At 38.8% G+C, this 23,493-nt stretch overlaps 1 protein-coding gene across 6 annotated transcripts in view; it reads left to right on the forward strand.

The window, feature by feature from the left end:
* The window catches only part of TJP1 (tight junction protein 1), a 377,953-nt gene that overhangs the window by 349,417 nt on the left and 5,043 nt on the right, over positions 1-23,493 (forward strand). For all 6 annotated transcript variants that reach the window (XM_042853846.2, XM_005284979.5, XM_065558286.1 and 3 more), the window contains 4 exons: positions 11,122-11,294; positions 14,990-15,467; positions 16,964-17,181; positions 18,649-18,792. In XM_042853846.2, coding sequence (XP_042709780.2) covers positions 11,122-11,294; positions 14,990-15,467; positions 16,964-17,181; positions 18,649-18,792 — 1,013 coding nt within the window. The remainder of the gene's footprint in view (positions 1-11,121; positions 11,295-14,989; positions 15,468-16,963; positions 17,182-18,648; positions 18,793-23,493) is intronic.

Genomic DNA, 23,493 nt, shown 5'->3' on the forward strand with positions numbered 1-23,493 from the left:
ATACTTACATGAGTCTTGTGTGAGGATTCACATAATTATAAATTTCTAATGCTATAACTCAGCACTTACCTTATTGATGGTTTCTGTGTTTAGAAGAAACATACATTTTGGCATCTGGGCTTACAATTTCATTGTACATTGGTGCAATACAAAGCAGGCAGACTCCATTAATTTTAAAATATTTTTCATCCATTGACTGACAAATTTTGTATTAATATTTTATATACATTTTTCTGCCCCTAACAAATTTACATAGCTGTTTTGGAAACAAAATAGTCTAGTAAAGTAAGTAATAAAATCTGTCTACTTGGTAACAATAAACTCAATACTGTAAGCAAACTAATCTATTTAGCAGTTTGAATGGTTTGGTGTTCCTTAAAAGAAATGTTACAACTTAACTTTACATTTGAAAGAATCTCATGTTACAGGTTCGGCACTGAGAAATGCATGTGTACCAATGTTTTTATTCATCATATTTATGTCCACCAATCAGGCGTTCTTCATGGGGGAATCATTCCAAAAAGTCCATTTTAGAAAATATGTGGCACCAGTGAAGCTCCTTTGTAAGGGTAATGTCACATTTGTGTCTTCTAGTTGTCAGCAGTTGTAGTACACGGAATAGTTTTGTCTCTTCCCTCTTCTCCTTTGCTTTATAGGCCTATTGCTTAGGAGAGTATATTCTCAATTATAGACACTAGAGCAAAACTCTCCTTATATGCAGTGTGGCCTTTCATTTAAAGGTTGATTGTAAAAGATTCTGTTTTGAACTGTTAGGTTTAGGTGATGTGTTGGGAGGTATTGTTTTACTCAGTCTAGTCTTGCTTTTTCTTTCTCCCATTAGTTTTCTTTCAGAATTATTCTGGTTGCCCTGTAGTTAAGTGGTAATGTAAGACCTGGCAAATTTAAAAAGTTCATTAGTGCTCTTTATGAAACATTGCTGGCTGTTTTTGGTCAGCTTCATCACTATTCTTGAACATTGAACATGATTTGGCCACCTCTTCACTTGAGGTTAAACTGTGTTCAGCACTAGGTCATTTGCACCTGTTGCTAACTCCTTTATCAGCAACTGACAAATTACAGTCTTGTCCACATAAGGTAAATAACATTTGAAAACTTTGTCTTTGAGTTGGGTTTACATCTTAGGATTAAATCATGGCCTTCTCTTCACTGGGAAAATTTATAAAAATATTCCTCCAGTTTTGTAGTATGAAAAAAGCAGCTTTATTTTAACAACTGGAACAAATTATGTAGATTTGTCACTAAAGTAGAAAATGAGTAATATCTATTTCTATGCCCTGTTCTACCACAGAGAGGAAAGGATGTTTATTGAAAAGTGGTAGGGGCCATAGTGTAGGTGAGGGACCTGCAGCTGGATATATAACACCATTTTGATTAAATTTACTTTTCAGGAGGCTTAACTGAGAGAGTGGTAAAAGTGAGTCTAGCAGCCAGAGCCACCACTCTACGATAGTGCTCTGCAGCAGGTTTTGGAACCTATGAGAATTTTTTGCTAAATTTTTCCCAATGTAGACACAGCCTATGAGTTTGATGATCCTTTCATTGGCCCTGGTATCACAAGTAGCTTAATTGAAGTCAATGTAATTGGTGTAAAAATGGTGTAAGTTAGATGAGAACAAAGCCTTAACCTCAGGTGCATTGTGGGTGTTCTTGCAAGAATATAAATGGGGGGTAAAAATATTTGTACAATTTGACATAAAACCTGATGAAAGTAAAGATTCTTCTTTGAGTTCTGGGTATTCCACACGTGGGTACACATGTGCTTCATGTTTCTGAGATAGGATATTTCTAGCAAGCAGTGTCTGTTGGTCTGCACTTGTGCAGTTGCTGTCCTTGTGCTCTGTACTGAGGGCATAAAGGTCAGTGCGGACTGACAGTTCTCCAGGGCCTTCTCACCACCGCATGGCCTGAGTCAGAATCTTCTGTGTCCAAAGATTCTTCATAGCCTTCTTATCTGTAAATATACACTGAAAATAGTTTAGTGTTTTTAATGGATTTTTCCTAGTTGTTATAATGAGCCTAGGATAGTTCCTTCCCTGCCTCAGGTTCCCTACCTTCCTCTCTCCCCTAATTGGGAGAAGAACTATGCCCAGAGTTCTGAAGTTTGTGTGTTCTGCCTGTTCCTTCTCCATCAGTGGCTAACATCACCACTGCTTTGGGGAGGCTCACATTGCCACCAAGTGCAGTATCTGATGCTCCCCCCATCCCCAAACACATGAGGGATGGGAGCCCCGTCTGAGGAAGTATTTCTTGGATAGGGCCCTACCAAATTCACAGCCATGAAAAATGCATCACGGACCGTGAAATCTGGTCTCTCCCTGTGAAATCTGGTCTTTTGTGTGCTTTTTGCCCTATACTATATCGATTTCACAGGGAAGACCAGAGTTTCTCAAATTGAGGTTCCGACCCAAAAGGGAGTTGCAGGGGGTCACAAAGCCCCATGAATCAGATGAGGAAAGGAGGTGTGACAGTCAGCAGTGACACCTCCCTTCCCCCCCCCCCCCAAATGCTAGCAGCCGTTATGGCAGCCAGCAGCCATTAGGGGGAAGCAAACACCTCAAGTACACAGTAGCCTGAACTTTTCAACTGTCTTCCCTTTCAAGGCCTTAAGGTAGTTGGAGCTGGTCCCAAACTGGTTTTCACTGACCAGATAGCAGATTGGCAGCTACCAATCAAGTGTTAACATGGCAAGGGCCTTTGTCTGAATGTGTATAAAGGATCTGTGAAATTTGTGTAAGACAGAGTTTTTGTACCAAGGTGCAAAGCTCTCCTTTCTTCTGCAGAATAAAGCAACCTTTTCCTTATCCCTATCTGGCTGTTATTGGCTCTCAGCTAGGCAGACCCGATATTTCGGTAACAGAGGCATTGCACCCTGGGCATCAGGCGGGTGCTAGCTTTCTATGTAGATAGAATGAAGCCATTACGTAAGTCAACGCAGCTGTTCATGGCAGATAGGATGAAAGGTCACCCTATGTCCATGAGGAGCTGGCAAAGGTACCCCCACAGGCAACTGTAACAGCTCACTCAACTAGAGCACAGGTGCCATTGGCAGCCTTCCTAGCACAGGTGCTGATCCAAGAAATCTGTCAGGCTGCAACCTGGTCGTCAGTCCAAACGTTCGCATCACATTATGCCCTGACCCAGCAAGCTCGAGAAGACGCTGGCTTCGGCAGAGCAGTGCTACAATCTGCAAGGCTGTGAACTCAGAGCCCACCTCCAAAGATTCTGCTTGTGAGTCACCTACCATGGAATCAACGTGAGCAAGCACTACATAAGAACGGCTCTACTGGGTCAGACCAAAGGTCCATCTAGCCCAGTATCCTGTCTACTGACAGTGGCCAATGCCAGGTGCCCCAGAGGTAATGAACAGAACAGATAATCATCAAGTGATCCATGCCCTGTCGCTCATTCCCAGCTCTGACAAACAGAGGCTAGGGACACCATTCCTGCCCATCCTGGCTAATAGCCATTGATGGACCTATCCTCCATGAATTTATCTAGTTCTTTTTTGAACCCTGTTATGGTCTTCACAACATCCTCTGGCAAGGATTTGACTGTGCATTGTGTGAAGAAATACTTCCTTTTATTCATTTTAAATCTGCTGCCTATTAATTTCACTGAAAGAAGAAAAAACGGTTACCCATTTTTTTGTAACTGTTGTTCTTCAAGCTCTGTTGCTCATGTCCATTCCATTACCTGCCCTCTTGCCCCTCTGTGAGAGTTGTCGGCAAGAAGGAACTGAGAGGGCATAGGGCCTGCAGCGCCTAAATACCAGCGCATGAATGCGGCACTCAAGGGGGCGACACAGCCGGCCCTATGGATACCGCTAAGGTGAAAATCTCTGATGACCACGACATGGGTGCGCGCGCATACCTACAATGGAATGGACATGAGCAACGCATCTCGAAGAACAACAGTTACAAAAAGGTGGGTAACCATTTTCTTCTGGTTTCTGGACCTCTTATGAGTATCAATATGTCCTCCAAACAGCATCTGTCCCCTACTGCATCTGTTAACTTGGGAGAGAACAGTAATATCAAACATCCCAACCTGACCCTCTTCTCTTCACAGTATTTGAATGAGCATCAGACTTAGTGTTCATGTTCAGAAGCCATTCAATCTATTATCAATCAAAGCAGAAAAGACTATCAGAAAATGCTATCTAGTTTAACGGCGGTGTTTCTCTACCTGGATGCGACAGAACCAGTTATCTCCAGCATCAGTAGATATCCCAGCTATTTCAGACTATCTCCTGCCCCTGAAGATGTCAGGGATTCCCTTTAGCTACCTAGCAGCAATCGATGCCTTCCATCCTCCAGTAGAAGGCCATTCTGTTTTTTATTCACCCAACAACAGTGGTGCCACAATGGGACCTCAATCTTCTACTCTCACTACTTACCAACCACACTTAGAACAATTGGCCATGTGTCCCATCTCTCCATTAAGGTCACCTTCCTAGTCGCCATCACATCAGCCAGACAGGTGAGTGAACTAGGAGCTCTTATGGCTGACTGACCATAGATCATATTTCATAGATTCATATATTCTAGGGCTGGAAGGGACCTCGAGAGGTCATTGAGTCCAGTCCCCTGCCCTCATGGAAGGACCAAATACTGTCTAGACCATCCTTGTTAGACATTCATCTAATCTACTCTTAAATATCTCCAGAGATGGAGATTCCACACCCTCCCTAGGCAGTTTATTCTAGTGTTTAACCACCCTGACAATTAGGAACCTTTTCCTAATGTCCAACCTAAACCTCCCTTGCTGCAGTTTAAGCCCATTGCTGCTTGTTCTATCCTTAGAGGCTAAGATGAACAAGTTTTCTCCCTCCTCCCTCTGACACCCTTTTAGATACCTGAAAACTGCTATCATGTCCCCTCTCAGTCTTCTCTTTTCCAGACTAAACAAACCCAATTCTTTCAGCCTTCTTTCATAGGTCATGTTCTCTAGACCTTTAATTATTCTTGTTGCTCTTCTCTGTACCCTCTCCAATTTCTCCATCTTTCTTGAAATGCGGTGCCCAGAACTGGACACAATACTCCAGTTGAGGCCTAACCAGAGCAGAGTAGAGCGGAAGAATGACTTCTCGTGTCTTGCTCACAACACACCTGTTAATGCATCCCAGAATCATGTTTGCTTTTTTTGCAACAGCATCACACTGTTGACTCATATTTAGCTTGTGATCCACTATAACCCTTAGATCCCTTTCTGCCGTACTCCTTCCCAGACAGTCTCTTCCCATTCTATGTATGTGAAACTGATTGTTCCTTCCTAAGTGGAGCACTTTGCATTTGTCTTCGTTAAACTTTATCCTGTTTAACTCAGACCATTTCTCCAATTTGTCCAGATCATTTTGAACTCTGACCCTATCCTCCAAAGCAGTTGCAATCCCTCCCAGTTTGGTATCATCTGCAAACTTAATAAGCGTACTTTCTATGCCAATATCTAAGTCATTGATGAAGATATTGGACAGAGCCAGTCCCAAAACAGACCTCTGCGGAACCCCATTTGTTATACCTTTCCAGCAGGATTGGGAACCATTAATAACTACTCTCTGAGTACGATTATCCAGCCAGTTATGCACCCACCTAAGTAGCCCCATCTAAGTTGTATTTGCTTAGTTTATTGATAAGACTATCATGCAAGACTGTATCAAATGCCTTACTAAAGTCTAGGTATACCACATCCACTGCTTCACCCTTATCCACAAGGCTCGTTATCCTATCAAAGAAAGCTATCAGATTGGTTTGACATGATTTGTTCTTCACAAATCCATGCTGGCTGTTCCCTATCACCTTACCACCTTCCAAGTGTTTGCAGATGATTTCCTTAATTACTTGCTCCATTATCTTCCCTGGCACAGAAGTTAAACTAACTGGTCTGTAGTTTCCTGGGTTGTTTTTATTTCCCTTTTTATAGATGGGCACTATATTTGCCCTTTTCCAGTCTTCTGGAATCACTCCCGTCTCCCATGACTTTCCAAAGATAATAGCTAGAGGCTCAGATACCTCCTCTATTAGCTCCTTGAGTATTCTAGGATGCATTTCATCAGGCCCGGGTGACTTGCAGGCATCTAACTTTTCTAAGTGATTTTTAACTTGTTCTTTTTTTATTTTATCTTCTAAACCTACCCCCTTCCCATTAGCATTCACTATGTTAGACATTCCTTCAGACTTCTCAATGAAGACTGAAACAAAGAAGTCATTAAGCATCTCTGCCTTTCCAAGTTTCCTGTTACTGTTTCTCCCTCCTCACTGAGCAGTGGGCCTACCTGTACTTGATCTTCCTCTTGCTTCTAATGTATTGATAAAAAGTAGTCTTGTTTCCCTTTATTCCTGTAGCTAGTTTGAGCTCATTTTGTGCCTTTGCTTTTCTAATCTTGCCCCTGAATTCCTGTGTTGTTTGCCTATATTCATCCTTTGTAATTTGTCCTAGTTTCCATTTTTTATGACTCCTTTTTATTTTTAAGATCATACAAGATCTCATGGTTAAGCCAAACTGGTCTTTTGCCACATTTTCTATCTTTCCTACCCAGCGGAATAGCTTGCTTTTGGGCCCTTAATAGTGTCCCTTTGAAATACTGCCAACTCTCCTCAGTTGTTTTTCCCCTCAGTCTTGATACCCATGGGACTTTACCTATCCGCTCTCTGAGCTTACCTATCAGCTCTCTGAGCTTACCAAAATCCGCCTTCCTGAAATCCATTGTCTCTATTTTGCTGTACTTCCTTCTACCCTTCCTTAGAATTGTGAACTCTGATTTCATAATCACTTTCACCCAAGCTGCCTTCCACTTCCAAATTCTCAACGAGTTCCTCCCTATTTGTTAAAATCAAATCTAGAACAGCTTCCTCCCAGTAGCTTTTTCAACCTTCTGAAATAAAAAGTTGTCTGCAATGCAGTCCAAGAGCTTATTGGATTGTCTGTGCCCTGCTGTGTTATTTTCCCAACATATATCTGGATAGTTGAAGTCCCCCATCACCACCAAATCTTGGGCTTTGGATGATTTTGTTAGTTGTTTAAAACAAACCAAAAAAAAAAAAACTGCCTCATCCAACTCTTCCACCTGGTTAGGTGGCCTGTAGTAGACTCCTAGCATGACATTACCCTTGTTTTTTACCCCTTTTAGCCTAACCCAGAGACTCTCAACACTTCCGTCTCCTATGTCCGTCTCCACCTCAGGCCAAGTGTGTACATTATTAATATATAAGGCAACACGTCCTCCCTTTTCCCTTGTCTATCCTTCCTGACCAAGCTGTACCACTCCACACCAACATTCCAATCATGTGTATTATCCCACCAAGTTTTGGTGATGCCAATAATGTCATAGTTGTACTTATTTATTAGCACTTCCAGTTCTTCCTGCTTATTACCCATACTTCTCGCATTTGTATATAGGCATCTAAGATACTGATTTGATCTTGCCTTCCAGTTTTGCCCTGACCCTCCTTTCTCTCTGCCATTATAGCCCATGCTCCCTCCTATTTCCGACCCATCTCCCAGGTCTCCATGTTCTCCACTTACCTGTTCTCCACTTTCCCCCTGACTCAGCTCTAAATTCCTTCTCCTAGGAACGGGGGAAGCTGATATCTGTCTAGTCCCCTAGGAACTGCCTTGAGGAGGAAGGTATGTGATGGGTTATGCAAATCCCACACTGAACCAGCCAGGGTTACCAGACTGTCATGGTGCTACTCAGCCTCACTGCACTACACCTGCACTTGCTGTCAGATACTGACCGGGCAGTTAAAAAGGGAAGAGGACAGCTCAGTCCTGGCTAAGCAGGGAGGAGAACAGACCACCTGTCCATTGCTTTCTAAGGAAAGGACCAGCCCAGAACCTCTGCAGAGACTACTGACTGCCAGAGCCCTCTAGAAGAAAGTAGGCCTGGCACAGGACTGTTGCGTTTTTGTTTCATGAAACTATTTGGTTTGCTCCATAAAGACTACTGGTCTCTTTGCTGCCTAGGACAGGCAGAGGAAGCCTAATGAGACTATTGTAGGCATCCCTTACATGTTGGGAGCTGGCTCTATAGACTTTTGCGCCCTATTTGAGTTTGCCCCGTCATTTGTCTTGGACCCCCAACAGCATGGTCCCACGGTGGCAGAAATGGGCCTGTAGTGGTAACTCTTCTTGTTGTGGGATGAGTACTGTATATGGTTGGAGATTTTTTTTGTTCAAAATCAACATGACTAGAAGTTAACACTATAAATCCAAACTGCCCTTTTACAATACTGACATATTGAGATCTTAAAATGAGGATAATTTACTTTTGGCAGTCATAGGCCTTGTTTACTAGCTGTGAGAGTGTGGCTATCCAAGTCCAATCTCCTCACAGCATCTTTCAGGGTTGGGACTGCTGGTGTCCTGCTTTTATGTTTCATCCTGCCTATATCGGAATGGGCAAGGAGAGCAGGTCTCTCCTTGAAGCAGAACTGAGTGATCTTTCCTCTCCATCAAGCTTTTGTTTTACATCCCAAATGGAGCAGTATTATAGGGTTCAAATTGATGGGAACCCCAGAATGCACTACATGGGATCTCATCCATTCTTTCAGGAAGAGCAATGTTGTCTTAATTTTCTAGAATGTTCTCTACCCATTTATTCAGTTGCATTACCCATTGATCCCAGTGCCTTCACAATGAGTTACTATTTGTTCTTCAGTATGTTGATTAGTCATTGACAATTTCTTTCAGTCAGTGGGAAAAGACTGTCTTATTACTACCAGTCTGTAGAGCACCCAGCATAATCGGGCCCTGATTCATGCTCGAAGCTTTTACCTGCTACCATAATAGGAAATAAAAATAAAACTTGTGCATTTAAAACAAAGCTACATTTTTGTGGAATACTCTTCCTTCCAAAGAGATCCTGTTTTCAGATGCAGTCTACATTTTGAAGTCTAAACTGGCTAAGTTTTTTGTCTACCGAATAGTTATAAGTCTTTACTAGGTTAACTTTTTAAAATGTTGTAGTAGAATACTTGTGAATGTCACTATGTCGGACTGTAATCCTACAAGCTGAATGGGTTCAATCAGTGATCAACTACATAGCTAGTAATTGCCTTAAAATAAGTGACCAAAGATGATAAATGAGAGCCACACATAGATGAGGTGACATCAAAGGTCTTTTCAGTTAGAGGCTAGTTTTCATCTTTGCATCTGATTTATGTGGCTTAGAAAGAGAACACTGTTTGAATAGCCTCTGTATTTTTGTTTTTAAATATGACCATAAGTGATGTTTTTGGACAATGTTTAAATTACTCCATAGAGAGGAAAGGGGTCCATTCTCACTGAAATTCATGCATATTAACATTAAGTGGAATTGTATGTATGTTGGAAGGAATATTCCCAAATTTTCATTGAAAGTCCAACTACTAATATTTTTCAGTTTATTGCATAAATCTTACTGCTTTCTCAATGATAAAACTAGATTAAACTTTTAGAACAATATACCTGCAGAATATCTGGATAATAATTCTTCAAGTAGTGTCCCTGTGGATGCTCCACTTCAGGTTTTTTACTCCCCGATTGTAGTCCCCAACTAGGAAGAAGGGATCACAATAGTAAAGGTCACTTACAACGAGAGAGAGAGAGAGAGAGAGAGAGTGCGTGTGCGTGTGCTTGTTTCACCTTTCTTTTCCCAGTAGGCAGAATTAAAATATCACACAGTTATTTGGGAGAGTAACTACAGGACATGGTAATGCTGACCAGAAACCTTTTTTTAATGTGTGGACACTGATACTGGAGAGCTGAAAGAGTTTCTCTAGGAATAAGATTTAAACTCTTCACTATAAAAACTTTCTCAGCTAGTCATCTGCAGTGCAGTACTAACTACAGCATATGTATAGTAAATAGCCCCAGAATGAGATAAGCATGATTTGCACCTACAGTATATCCGATTCAGAATACTAAAATTCTATTTACAATCAAGTAGAATGAGAGTCTGAAATTCTTTCATTGCACTCTAATAAAGTGTTGTTCAAGATACAATGAAGGTTTCTATTTCAGTCTGACTTGAACTTAACTACTGAGACCAGACACTGAGGCCTCATCTGCCTGTAATTCATGGACAAAAGTTTCATATTAAGCATAGCGCATGATCACTGTACATATACATATACAGTAAGGTCTTGTGTCAGAATGCTAGCTGACTAACTTAATTCTGTCTCTTTGTACAACGTCTTGTCATGTGAACAGTTCTAGGACTAACACAAAGTATGAAGAAATAATGTGCTTAAGATAGAATGACCATTTTTCTTTCATTCTTCTATTGCTGTTTGCTTTGCCATCACCTAGATTTCTTGGCTCTTACACTAGCTATGACTACTTGAAAAGGAACATCAAGTGGTAAGATTGCCGTTGATGTGAGGATGTTTTAAGGTGTCCTCTCACTGTTACATTTCTCACAGGCATTATGTGCACCTAAAATTTTAAACACAGTGATTTTGAAAGTAAATTTAAGTTACGATAGCCAAAAACTATAGGTATTTTTGAAAATTGGCCATTTCCTGAAATATCATGTGTGAGAAATATTTGAAATTTAAGTTTAAATTGCCTGCTTATTTAACTAGCAAAATTTATGCACATAAAGCTAGTGAAGCTTAAGCTGATTGCATTTATAATTAAGATGGCATTGCTGAAATATCGGGTGTATTTAGAAGAGTTCTGACAGAAATCAGTCTTTCTATTGCACATCCAATTTATGCTTTTTTTTAAAAAACTAGATAATTTAAAATTAAACTTTTTTTTAATACCTACCTAAATAATAGCACAGTTCCTCAATTGAAAAACCACCCAAACTAAATTGAAAACAAAGGATTTAGAGCTAAACATTACAAAAATACACCCAAAATGTCATCTGCCTTTTCTTTGCCCTCTTTTGGTTTGTGTTACTAATCTTTTTAAAGATTCAGTGTTGTCTTGAAATCTCTTGTGCTTATAAATGAATGTTTTGTACTTAGGACTGGATGTTATACAGAAACTGTTAATGTTCATAGGAAGAGATGAAAATTAGGTATTATAGAAGAAGAAATAGTGGTGAATTCAGGAACTTAAAACTTTTGTAAAATTGGATGAGTCAGCCTATTGTTTTTCTTTTCTTTCCAACAGGGGGAAGCCTACTGATGCTGAGCCCACAGATAGACCTGGTGGTGAAAAGCGCTATGAGCCAGTTCCTCAAGTTACTCCTCCTCCCCCACCTCCAGTACAGTATACTCAACCTCAGTCGATTAATAACCCTGTCGTACTTCTTCAGGCACATCCCAAGTCTGCACTTTCTGAGGGTATGAAATCTGAATGTTGGCATGTCTAATAGAAAGCAGTGTTGAATTTACGCGAGTGTTCTATTTGCCTAGTTTCCTATTCTCCAGTACAGACTTAAGTTACTGCACAAACTTTTTAAAATTGAACTATTCAGTTCTTGCACAAGAAGTTTCTGTCACTACGATAATTTCTACCCAAGTTTAAGTAAAAAATGTAAATTAGTTGGGGAATTAGAACCAATAGGTTCAGCTAAAGGTGTTGATTAAAGATGCAGACATTTCAATTAATGGGGAATCTTGCTTAGGCCACTTACACTTAAAGATACAAAAATCTCTATTTGTCAGGGACTTGGATGTATAATTTAGAACAGTGTCTCTCAACCTTTCCAGACTACTGTATCCTTTTCAGGATTGATTTGTCTTGCATACCCCCAGGTTTCACCTCACTTAAAAACTACTTGCTTACAAAATCAGACATAAGACTATAAAAGTATCACAGTACACTATTACTGAAAAATTGCTTATTTATTTTTACCATATAAAATAAATTTGAATATAAATATTGTACCTACATTTCAGTGTATAGTATACAGAGCAGTATAAGCAAGTCATTGTATGAAATTTTAGTTTGTACTGAATTCGGTAGCGCCTTTTATGTAGCCTGTTGCTAAACTAGGCAAATATGTAGGTGAGTTGAAATGCTATACTTTTACAATTTGGAGACTCTACTGAGTTCTATGAAAAAATTTGATGTTAGCTGAGGCTCTTTTGGGGAAATGTCCATATCGCAACAACTCTTGTATTGTAGTTGATTCCATGTTAGCAGTTTCAACAGAGATAAAGCAGGTTAGTCTTTCTACTTCAATTTTATCTTTCTCCTTTATAGGCAGTCTCCCAGCTCCTCCTCACCCCCACAACTCTTTGAGCATGATATGTGCTCTCTCTCAAGTCTGCGAAAATAGAGAATTTTCTACTTTGTTTAGGCAGCCTTAACAAAGAATGTCCTTTCTTAGCTCAAGCTTATGATGATGTTGCAGTGTAGCTCGTCTGTTGTTTGGTTCCAGCCACTTCAGCTACTTGTGGCTCTGTTTTACTCCATTTCATAAAAAGGTTAGAGCAAATTTGTGCGGTGTAAATTAGGCATACATTTATGGAAAGACATGTATGTACAATTTATACATGTGCTAATACAGGTAACAAAAGTGTAGGTGACATGCCACTATGAAGTATGCTAGTGTTGCAATTATTATTTGAGATTATTAATATGGGAAACCACTAAACACTTAACCATAAATTCCTTTATTAAACCAAAAGTCCAAATGGCACTTATATAATTGCTCTAAACCTGCCTAAAAAGCCAAAGTAAAGCAATTTACTACATTCAAACAGTAACAAAACACTTATAAGCATTTGATCAAGATACTTACAAACTGGCTAAACCCAGGGGTTCTTAAACATGTATTGGTTGCTCAAGTGTGGTCAGGCAAGTATTAGCAATGAACCCTTTAATAATTTACTTGTTTATACCCTTTAACAAACAAGTGATATGATATTGCCAAGTACTGACTTCAGCTAAAAAAAACAATTTGAGACAGCTTACCCTTATTTCCAGTCTTAATCCTGATAGGCTTTGGGAAGAAAGTAAATCTTTTCTTCCCCTCCTCCTTGCTGCCTAACAGTATTTTCCATTGCACCTGGGTTCACATAAGCTTTAACCACTGGTATGTGGGTTTGGAAAGGGTCACGTTGGCTCATTTTAAGACATATTATCTTTTTATAGAAGACCAAAACTAGGCTACAAGTCCTACATTTATTGAAAACTATAAATTCCTATGCCATGGCTGTGTAGGACCAGAAATGGGCAGTAAGCTTTTATATTTCTAAAAAATATAATTTTAATAATGTTTCTCTTAAACAGTAGCTTAATTTCAGTGCTGTTCTGAAACCCTTAATGCTAACTTTGTGAGTAACATACAATCACATCCTACTAAATCTACTGCAAATTAGGGCTGTCAAGCGATTAAAAAAATTAATCGCAATTCATCATACTGTTAAATAAATGGTATTCTATTATTGTTTAAGAAATTTTGGATGTTTTCTACGTTTTCAAATATATTGATTTCAATTACAACACAGAATACAAAGTGTACAATATTTGCACTGTAAAAAACAAAAGAAATTGTATATTTCAATTCACCTAATACAAGCACTGTAGTGCAATTTCTTTATAATGAAAGTTGAACTTACAAATGTAGAATTATGTACAAAAAATGTTTTATTTTTGAATGCAGTTAATGTAAAACTTTAGAGCCTACAAGTCCACTCAGTCCTACTTCAGCCAATCGCCCAGACAAACAAGTTTGGTTACAATTTTCAGGAGATAATGCTGCCCACATCTTGTTTACAGTGTCACCTGAAAGTGTGAACAGGCGTTCGCGTGGCACTGTTGTAGCCAGCATCGCAAGATATTTACATTAAAATTTCATATGTCCTAAAGATTCATATGTCCCTTCATGCTTCAACCACCATTCCAGAAGACATGCTGATGACATGTTCTGCTCGATAACAATCCAAAGCAGAGAGGACCGACGCATGATCATTTTCATCATCTGAGTCAGATGCCACCAGCAGAAGTTTGATGATTTTTTTTTTTTTTTGGGTGGTTTGGGTTTTGTAGTTTTCGCATTGGAGTGTTACTCTTTTAAGACATCTGAAAGCATGCTCCACACCTCGTCCCGCTCAGATTTTGGAAGGCATTTCAGATTCCTAAACCTTGGGTCGAGTGCTGTATCTATCCTTAGAAATCTCACATTGGTACCTTCTTTGTGTTTTGTCAAATCTGCAGCGAAAGTGTTCTTAAAACGAACATGTGCTGGGTCATCATCCGAGACTACTATAACATGAAATGTATGGCAGAATGTGGGTAAAACAGAGCAGGAGAGACATACAGTTCTTCCCCAAGGAGTTCAGTCAGAAATTTAATTAACACGTTATTTTTTTAACGAGCATCATCAGCATGGAAGCATGTCCTCTGGAATGGTGGCCGAAGCATCAAGGGGCATGTCAATGTTTAGCATATCTGGCACATAAATACCTTGCGACGCCAGCTACTAAAGTGCCATGTGAATGCCTGTTCTCACTTTCAGGTGACGTATAAGAAGCAGTCAGCAGTATTTCCTGTAAATGTAAACAAACTTGTTTGTCTTAGCAGTTGGCTAACAAAAAGTAGGACTGAGTGGACTTGTAGGCTCTAAAGTTTTACATTGTTTTGTTTTTGAGTGCAGTTATGTAACAAAAAAAATTCTACATTTGTAAGTTACACTTTCACGGAAAAGATTGCACTACAGTACTTGTATGAGGTGAATTGAAAAATACTATTTCTTTAGTTATTTTTACAGTACAAATATTTGTAATAAAAATAATATAAAGTGAGCACTGTACACTTTGTATTCGGTGTTGTAATATAAATCAATATATTTGAAAATGTAGAAAAACATCAACAAATAATAAATTTCAATTGGTATTCTATTGTTTAACAGTGCGATTAATCATGATTAATTTTTTTAATTGCAGTTAATTTTTTGTAGTTAATCTACAGCCCTACTGCAAATAAAAAATGTTCATAATAGACCTAAGTGTTTGAGCTGTAAAATTGAATATTAAGGCTTACATATTATGGATTTTTTTCATGTTTTGTTTTCCATTTTGTGTTACAGTTAACTCTGTGTCCGTAGATTTCCAGAATTTCACAGTGCCCAAGCCTGACCCACCTCCATCTCAAAATAAACCAGCAACTTTCAGATCTTCCAACCGAGAGGACACTGTGCAATCTACCTTCTATCCTCAGAAAAGCTTCCCTGACAAGAGTCCAATTAATGGAACTGAGCAGACTCAGAAAACAGTCACCCCGGCTTATAATCGCTTTACAACGAAGCCTTACACAAGTGCTGCCAGGCCATTTGAGCGAAAGTTTGAAAGTCCTAAATTCAACCACAATCTACTGCCAAATGAAACTCAACATAAACCAGAGTTGCCCTCAAAGGCTCCAAATTCTCCTCAACCAATTTTAAAAGCACATAGCTCATTGCAGCCTTCTGAGTTTGACAGTGGAATGGATACATTCTCCACGCAGGCAGACAAGCCTAAATATCAACCAAATAACATTAATGCTGTGCCTAAAGCCATTCCTGTAAGGTAAGATATTTTTTTTTTCTTTTATACGTTTTTAAAAATGGAGTTGCTTGTGAAATTGCAGTTTTTTAGGCAGTGTGTCCAGTCCTGGGTGAATTGCTGTTAGTTTGCCCAGACTCTCTAATCCAAAAACCAGGATGCATCTCCTGGGACTAACACTGGAGGCTTTTGGGGAGATGTGGGGTGTCCTGTCTGCCTGTATCCTACTTTTTAATAATGAAGTTGCGTTCTTATCTTATGTCTTTTAGTAAAAAATTAACACGCGTCTTGCTCTAAACAACTCCTTTCCAGAAGCTGAAATTACTGAATTATTAATGTCACAACTTAATATTGCAAATTCAGTGGGAGTGGTCTTGTATGTGTTGAGGAGGCTATATTTTTATTTCAGGTCAGTTTTTAAAAGCACTCTTTTAAAAAGAGATCAGTCATTTCAATAACTCTGTTCTACCTGCTATGAAACCAAACAAACTGTTTAAGAGTAAGCTGCAATTACCCATTCTCAAATTATGGAGCTACCATAAAACTTAAAATCCACTCATCTATAAGGGGCATACTTTCAGCAAACTTGAGCATTTCCTCAATTTATTTGTTTTAAAATAGGGTATGTGTTTGTAAAATCTTTGCAAAATATTTTCTCATTTGCCATGTTATGTGATCATAATGTATGATTCAAATTTGAAATAGTTTTTACTGTTTTTTAAAATTCAGTAATGCAACATAAGAATGAGCAGTTTGCGCTAAAGCAGTTGGGCTTTTTTTTATGCCATGAGAAGCTGAGCTGATACTGATTTGTTAAATTGGTCTCTTTCCAAAAGAAATGAGTGCTTCTGAAATTGACGCAAAATCAACTTAAGTACAATAAACCTCCCGATAAAATGTGAGTTTTTTTCCAGTCCTCCGCAACATTCATTTCACAGCCTGGAAAATGGCAGGATTCTAAGTGGTATTTGTTGATGCTATAGAAGTTAAGGCTGACAAATTGTCCTTTCTTAAAGATAAGTGAAAGAAAAGTCTCAGTGGGGTTCATAAAAGAATTATCAACATAATACATCTGCTTTGTGTTTTTATATGATACTAAACTCATGACAAATGTGGTGCTGGAACAACAGAATTCTAGTAAATTTTAGTCCTCTTATGCTGAGCTCTGTAGTTGGGGTAACTATCCTAAAACAACCCTAAAAACTGAACATTTGAAAACCTAACTAGTTCTGAGTGGTCCAAAATCTCTGGTTAACTGATGCCGTTGATAAATTTCCGAGTTAATTTTTTTGTGGCTACAGCAGAAATGCATCTCCATTTATCCTCTCTCTGAAAAGATAAGCAAAAATTACACTATTCCATTTGACGTATTTTTAGTTGAGACTGATTACACTTTAAGAGGGCTAGCCTGCCTAATGTAACCATTGCATTGGTAAATTAATTCAAAATACAGTGTGTGCTACTGATTTTGGGGGAGGTATATAAAACTGCTGTGCTTAATCTATGTATCTCACATTTAGCCCTTCAGCACTAGAGGATGACGAGGAGGAGGATGGACACACTGTAGTAGCCACAGCAAGAGGTGTTTTTAACAGCAATGGTGGTGTATTAAGCTCCATAGAGACAGGAGTTAGTATAATTATACCACAAGGAGCCATTCCAGAGGGAATAGAGCAAGAAATCTATTTCAAGGTCTGCAGAGATAATAGTATCCTCCCACCTTTAGACAAAGAGAAAGGTAAGAGTTGTCTTTGTATCTTAATATACCATCTAATGTTGTTATTATCTAAGCACTGACTGCAAAACATTGGAAGACATGGTCTCTGCCCCCAAGAAGCTCACCAACTAGAAATACAGAGGAAGTAGTATTCTGTTCAATTATATTTTCAGGTGGGAGCATAATTCAGGGTGGCTCCATTTTGACTATAATTTTTAATATCTAAGTATGCTGACATGCACAAATTAAATTTTAATATACTTTGAAAATAATTTTTTTAAATTACTTTCATTGCTTCATTATCTCTATAGTCAGTGAATGGGTGTATTCTGGTCTGCCAGGTTAATGTTTCCTCACATGATATAGGACTGAAAGCATTATACAATTTATCTTTTTAAAAATTAAATGAAGTGTTAGCCAAATACATTGAGAAAATTTACCTCAAATGCTGGACGTTTCAAAGACCTACTAACGGCCAAATGTTTTCTGTCCTTCTTTGCATTATAAAAATAGGTGTGAGGTAGAAAAAACTCAAGCAAATGAGATTTTTTGACTTGGTTTTCAGACAAGCCAGATGATGCAATCACTGAATGACTTGCCGTTTTCTAAAACACACACTTTTACTGTGTATTAAAGTGGCAAGTAGTACAGCATATAACCTAGGAATATCTTTTTATTGTAGTCAGTTTGTTTTTTCAATAGTCACTCCAGAACCTAGACAAATGGAAACTAGTAGTCCTTTAAACGTATACTATACGTGTCTCATTTATGTAAGTTAAGGAGAAGTTGTTCTCGCCTTCAGGACTTCAATTTCAGGAATTTACAATTGAGGCACTGTATTGGTACTTTGCGGCACAAGGTTCAAAGCAACTCTAGACCTATCATCTGAATATGGGTTGTTTAGTTGAGGAGCGTGTTCTCATTACCATCTTGAGTGGCTAAATGCAAAAATAAAAACTCTCAATTCCTTGTACCATGTCTTTTGACTGTTAAGAGAGGGCTGGGCTCTTAGGCAACTATTTGCTAGCTCAGCTATCACGTTCAACAAGTGACTTTTTGGGTTCTTGCTTCAACCCTGTGCATTCCCTTGTCAGCACTAAGATGGTTGACATCCTAATGGATAAACTACCACTAGCAGTAGCATGAGCAAAGCTGTGGTGTTGGCAAGGCACTGCGAGGTTCATGTTTGTACTTCTGGTATAGCACACATTTGTAGTCAAATAGTCTGGCTTGTCTGGCCCTATGCCTTTCTTTTTGTAATATGATCCAGTCCAGTTGAAATTCACTGGAGTATGGTAATAGGAAAGGCAACCAGAAACAACCTTGCTGAGTAGCTCTGTTTTATTTTCAAGGCTAAATTTTCATAGGTTTTATAAATTAATTTCTTCATATTTTGCTCTTGTTGGTGTATGAAGAAATATTGAATGTATTTTAAGGAGTACAGGTTTCCACTGATAACCTTTTATTTTTGTTTCTCTTTAACTGTAGGAGAAACACTGCTTAGCCCGTTGGTAATGTGTGGGCCCCACGGACTAAAATTCCTGAAGCCAGTGGAGCTGCGCTTACCACATTGTGCGTCTATGACCCCTGATGGTTGGTCTTTTGCTCTAAAATCCTCCGACTCCTCGTCGGGTATGCTGTCCTCCCTCTGTCCTTTTGGGGCTTTTGGGTGCTATCGTGTAATTTAAGATCACTTGGCTAAAGGTGACAATGTGTAATATATAACTCAATCATTGTATTTGTGTCAGACTCTCCATTTCACTTTCATTACTCATGGTGCAAATTCATGGCTAAAATCGTGGTTGACAAACCAAGATGGTAAAGAAAAATACAGTATTATATTATCTACCTTATCCGTGGTCCGTTAAATAGCATCATACTTTCCACTTTTTCTTCTTCCTTGAGGACTGTTACAGCTGCAAACACTTTTTAAAATTGTAAATTTGCACTAAAATAAATTGGGGGGGAAATGATTATGTACCCCAATTGGCTTTTATACCACAAACTCATGTCTTCTGCTTAATTGGCCATATAGTACTTTGGCAAATTTAAGTTTAACCTCTGCACTCCTAAATCATGACTTATTACATGTTAACGGTTTTCATATTTGCAAGTTGATGCTTACAATCAGACCATTTAAGAAAACTACAGTGTTTGCCTGTAAAAGCATTTTATAGTTCATTCTAATATGGCTGGATTTTCCATACAACTTTCTTGCTTGCTTCCACCTGTTTCTTCACCAACCTCCTTTTTGCACCCAGAATTATGGAGAGAGGCTTTTCCTAGTGAAGTTGCAACCAGGTTTCAGTTTTGTATGCCTGTTCTTTTTTCCTGTACGCTCACTACCACTTTCACCCCCTTACTTGGAACAGAGAAAACATTGTTGGCTGAAATTCTGGGTGATCAGTATTAGGCTGAAGTCGAATTTTTATGTAAGTTTCAAGCAATTTCATGAAATGTCTCAAGTTACAGCAATTTAAAAATTAATATCTGCACATTTGAAGAAAGCCAAGGTTTTATTCAGCTACTTTCTAACATTACAATGGAAGGATTTACACCTCTAATGTGTACATATAATCTGTATATAATATTTAAACACAGTACTTATGTATAGAGTATTTAAAACAAAATGTATTGTCATTAATGTATCTATACCTGTCAACAATGCGTTGACACTGAAAGATTAGAGCATCAGTTTTGATGATGGGCATCTGATTTAGAGAAATCAACATTTGGATGGTTTTTATACTATTATATGCATGTGTTCCATACATCTACTTAACTGTATGTACATATTTGAAATGTTAAAACATTATACTTAAGTGGCGGGGACCCAAAAAACACCATCACAACTACATAAAACTTTTTTAAAAGCGCTCATATTTTGTAACTGAAAAATCTATTCATGAATTTACTTGAAATGAAAGGAGAAACACTAGTCCTCCCAAATAGTAATCAAAACTTCTTTAAGACAGATCGTTTTCCTCTCCTAAATTAGCCTGTGTTTGTGTGTGAGAAAGAGAGAGAGAAAGCATATACAAGTACTAACACTTTCTGTATTGGAGTTATAACACAACATTTTATTCTGTTTAACTGAAATGGGATGTATCAGTAATCTTGCTTTTTGAGACAATTTCAGAATTAGGCAATTTTGTCTTCTGATATGTAAGTAGACCATACTGTGTCTTAAATAAATATTTGTTTTCTCTTTTTAAATTAGCTGGTTACAGGACTCTGATTTTTCAGGTGCCTTTATAGCAGTGGTTTGCAACACTATGGTGCTTTTTCTATTCAATCTTTTGCTTGATCTCAGCTTTTTGCTCAGTCTCAGTTGTTTCCATGTCCTGTTCTTTAAATGAACTTTTAATTACATATACTGACCTACTCTCTGCTACACTTAAGTCAGAAATACTTGTATATTATCCCTAAAACATCTGAAATTCTTGGTTAATCTCATTTTAACTTTTGAGTGGAGAGAATTTAAATTGCATCTTTAAATGACTAACAGTACATTCATTTCCTTTTATATTACACTTGTTGCACTGTATTAGTTTGATATTGTACGGTCATTACTTCAAAGGATTTAAATGCCCAAATTATGGGAAAGTAGTTGTATCTTCAACTTGTGGAGTAACAGTTATAGGTTGTATTGGTTAGAATCTAATCTACACCATAGGTGTGTTTTAAAATGTTTTAGATTGCCTCATCTGTGAGATTAAAACCTACCCTTATTACAATCTAATTTTTGACCTTTTGCAAATTTATTCAGGTATTTTACAAAGACTCAGGTTTCCATATTGAATGGAATTAATGTATGTACAGAACTGAAAATCCTCCAGCAGCACTAAACTTCTATTTGAGAACAGTTTTAAATAATTAGCATTTGTTGGCTGCAATCAGTTGATTTGTTTTTAAATTCTATAAATACACATGACAACCCTAGGCCATTTTTACTTTTTCCAGTTTCCACATCAGGTGTTATCATTTTAGCACATTGTGTAATTCATGTTTGTTTTCATGGGTTTCTCCAGAAAACAACTGGAATTTACATTTGTCTCCTTTAACACAAAGGTTTGAGATGCTGTATTATGTAAATGATGTCTCCAAATCTTAGGACAGATGTATTTTTTTGGCCCATTTTATTGAAATTTTATAGTGCCATTTATCCTTCAGGCTTTAAAGAACACTACTATGTTTATCTCAATCTACCACTGAAATGGTAGAATGAGGACACTATATTTTGGACTAGCAACATCTTGCAATGGTTTATTGGGTCTGGAACATCTCAAGTTGAAACTACAAGGGACAATAAGTGTAGACTGGAATTAATCTTCTGAGTTCTGTCAGATGACAACTAAGACTAAATCCTCTGTTTTTAAAGAAAATATCACAGGAGCTTTAATGACATATCAGTTGTAAATCTTATCTAAAGTAAATATCAGCAAATTACTATCTCATTAGCACATCAGTGCTTTAGTAAAGTTTCTCCGGAAGATTAGTAGTAGTTCTTCTTTGACTTGCTGCAGACATGTATACCATTTTAGATGTGCACGTGCCCAGCACACACAAGTGTAGAAATTCGCCTAGCAGTACCTGTGGGGGTGGCACTGCCCTGACCCCTCTCATTTCCTTCTCATTGCCTCAGACTGGAGTTGGAGCACCCTGGGTAGTGTTTCTTCACACTACCCTTTTTTTCCCTTCTCTGTCTTTGAGAACTTCTTGTAAATAGTTTAGTTTTTTAGCAATACAATAGATTAGTTAGGGAATTTAGCAGTAGTTTCCCGGTGGAATGCCTTCACCAGGATTTAAACATTGACTTTTATGCGGAGGGGCTATTCTGAATTGTGATATCCACACATAGTGTTCACTTGGCCTGGGAAAGGGGCACATTAAGGATAGGAGCTCCATCTATAAGTCCTTCAAGAAAAGGACACAGATGGCAAGGGACTCGAGACTCAAGCAGTACCTAATGGAGCAAGCCATGAGGCCTATATCAGCATAGGAGATGGTACCAGTATGCTGATGTTCCTCGACAGGACTCTGAGGCGGCCTTTAGCAGGAAGATATTCTCTTCCTCTTCCTCAGGTCCTCCAAGAAAAAGGACCAAAAAATCACCTATGTCTGGACCTCCACATCCTACCCCAACAGCTCGAGTGTGTCTGAAATTATAAGGCCATATGGCCAGATGTATCTACATAGTGCAGCATGTGAGGCTTGTCTGTTGTCCAAGTTACCATTCACCAGACATTCTGGTGTGAGTACCTCCGGAAATACCAAACACCCTGCCGCAGTGGCAGACAATTCAGGACAATGTGTGTCAAGGGGGTCCCTTTGTTGGTGCCATGCCTACAGAATGTGAGTCACTGGTCCCTCCTCCATAAGTTAGGAAGTGCATCTGGAATCATTAACAATTCAGGGATTGTGATTGGAACAGGAAGCGTCCTGTCATATTGATGTGCTGGAGCTTTGGGCAATGTACAATGTGTGGCGGGCCTTTTGGCATCACATTCAGGGAACAACCGTGCACAATACTCATGGACAATATCACTGTGATGTACTATGTCAACAAGCAGGGAAGAGCCCATTCCAGTCAACTTCATCATGAAGCAATAAAGTTTTGGCACGTCTGCATCAAAGAAAATATCATGCTAGTAGTGGCTCACTGACCAGGCTCTCAGACTCAGCTGGCCGATCACCTTAGCAGAATCTTCTCAAACTGCCACAAGTGGTTACTGAAGAACAGTGTGCTGAGGGCCCTCTTCCAAGAATGCCTCACAAGCGGATTTCATCTGAACTGGGGTCCGAACTAATGTGTGCCTTCCCCCATCCCTCTTATCCCTCAGGTTATCCTCAAACTCAAATTGGACCAGGCCAACCTGATCGCGATTTTACCAGCGTGGCCGAGATAATATTGGTTCTCCAATCTTCATATGCTATCAGTTTGACCTCCCAAGTCTTTCCATTTTCTTCCTGACCTGTTGACTCAACATCATGGCCAGAGTGTTCATCCAGACAGTCTACACCTTACCGCGTGTATGTTGTGTGGCTAGATAAGGAGGACATGCGGTGTTCAGAAGCAGTTAGGGAAGTTCTGCTTAGTAATAGAAAATCATCTACGAGGGCCACCTACTTGTCTAAAAGGAAGCAGTTTTCAATTTGGGTGATCTCTAAGGGAATTTATCACGTCAGCCCAGATTCAGAACATTTTGGACAATATGTTGCAGTTGAAATCTTCAGGCCTGGCTCTTTGCTCCTTGAAAGTTTATTTTGCTGCAATTTCAGCTTTCCACTCTCCTTTTGGGGGAGGTCAGTATTTTCAAGTCCTATGGCAAG

The sequence above is a fragment of the Chrysemys picta genome, chromosome 10 (genome assembly GCF_011386835.1).
Source record: "Chrysemys picta bellii isolate R12L10 chromosome 10, ASM1138683v2, whole genome shotgun sequence".
In the NCBI taxonomy this organism is placed as follows: domain Eukaryota; kingdom Metazoa; phylum Chordata; order Testudines; family Emydidae; genus Chrysemys; species Chrysemys picta.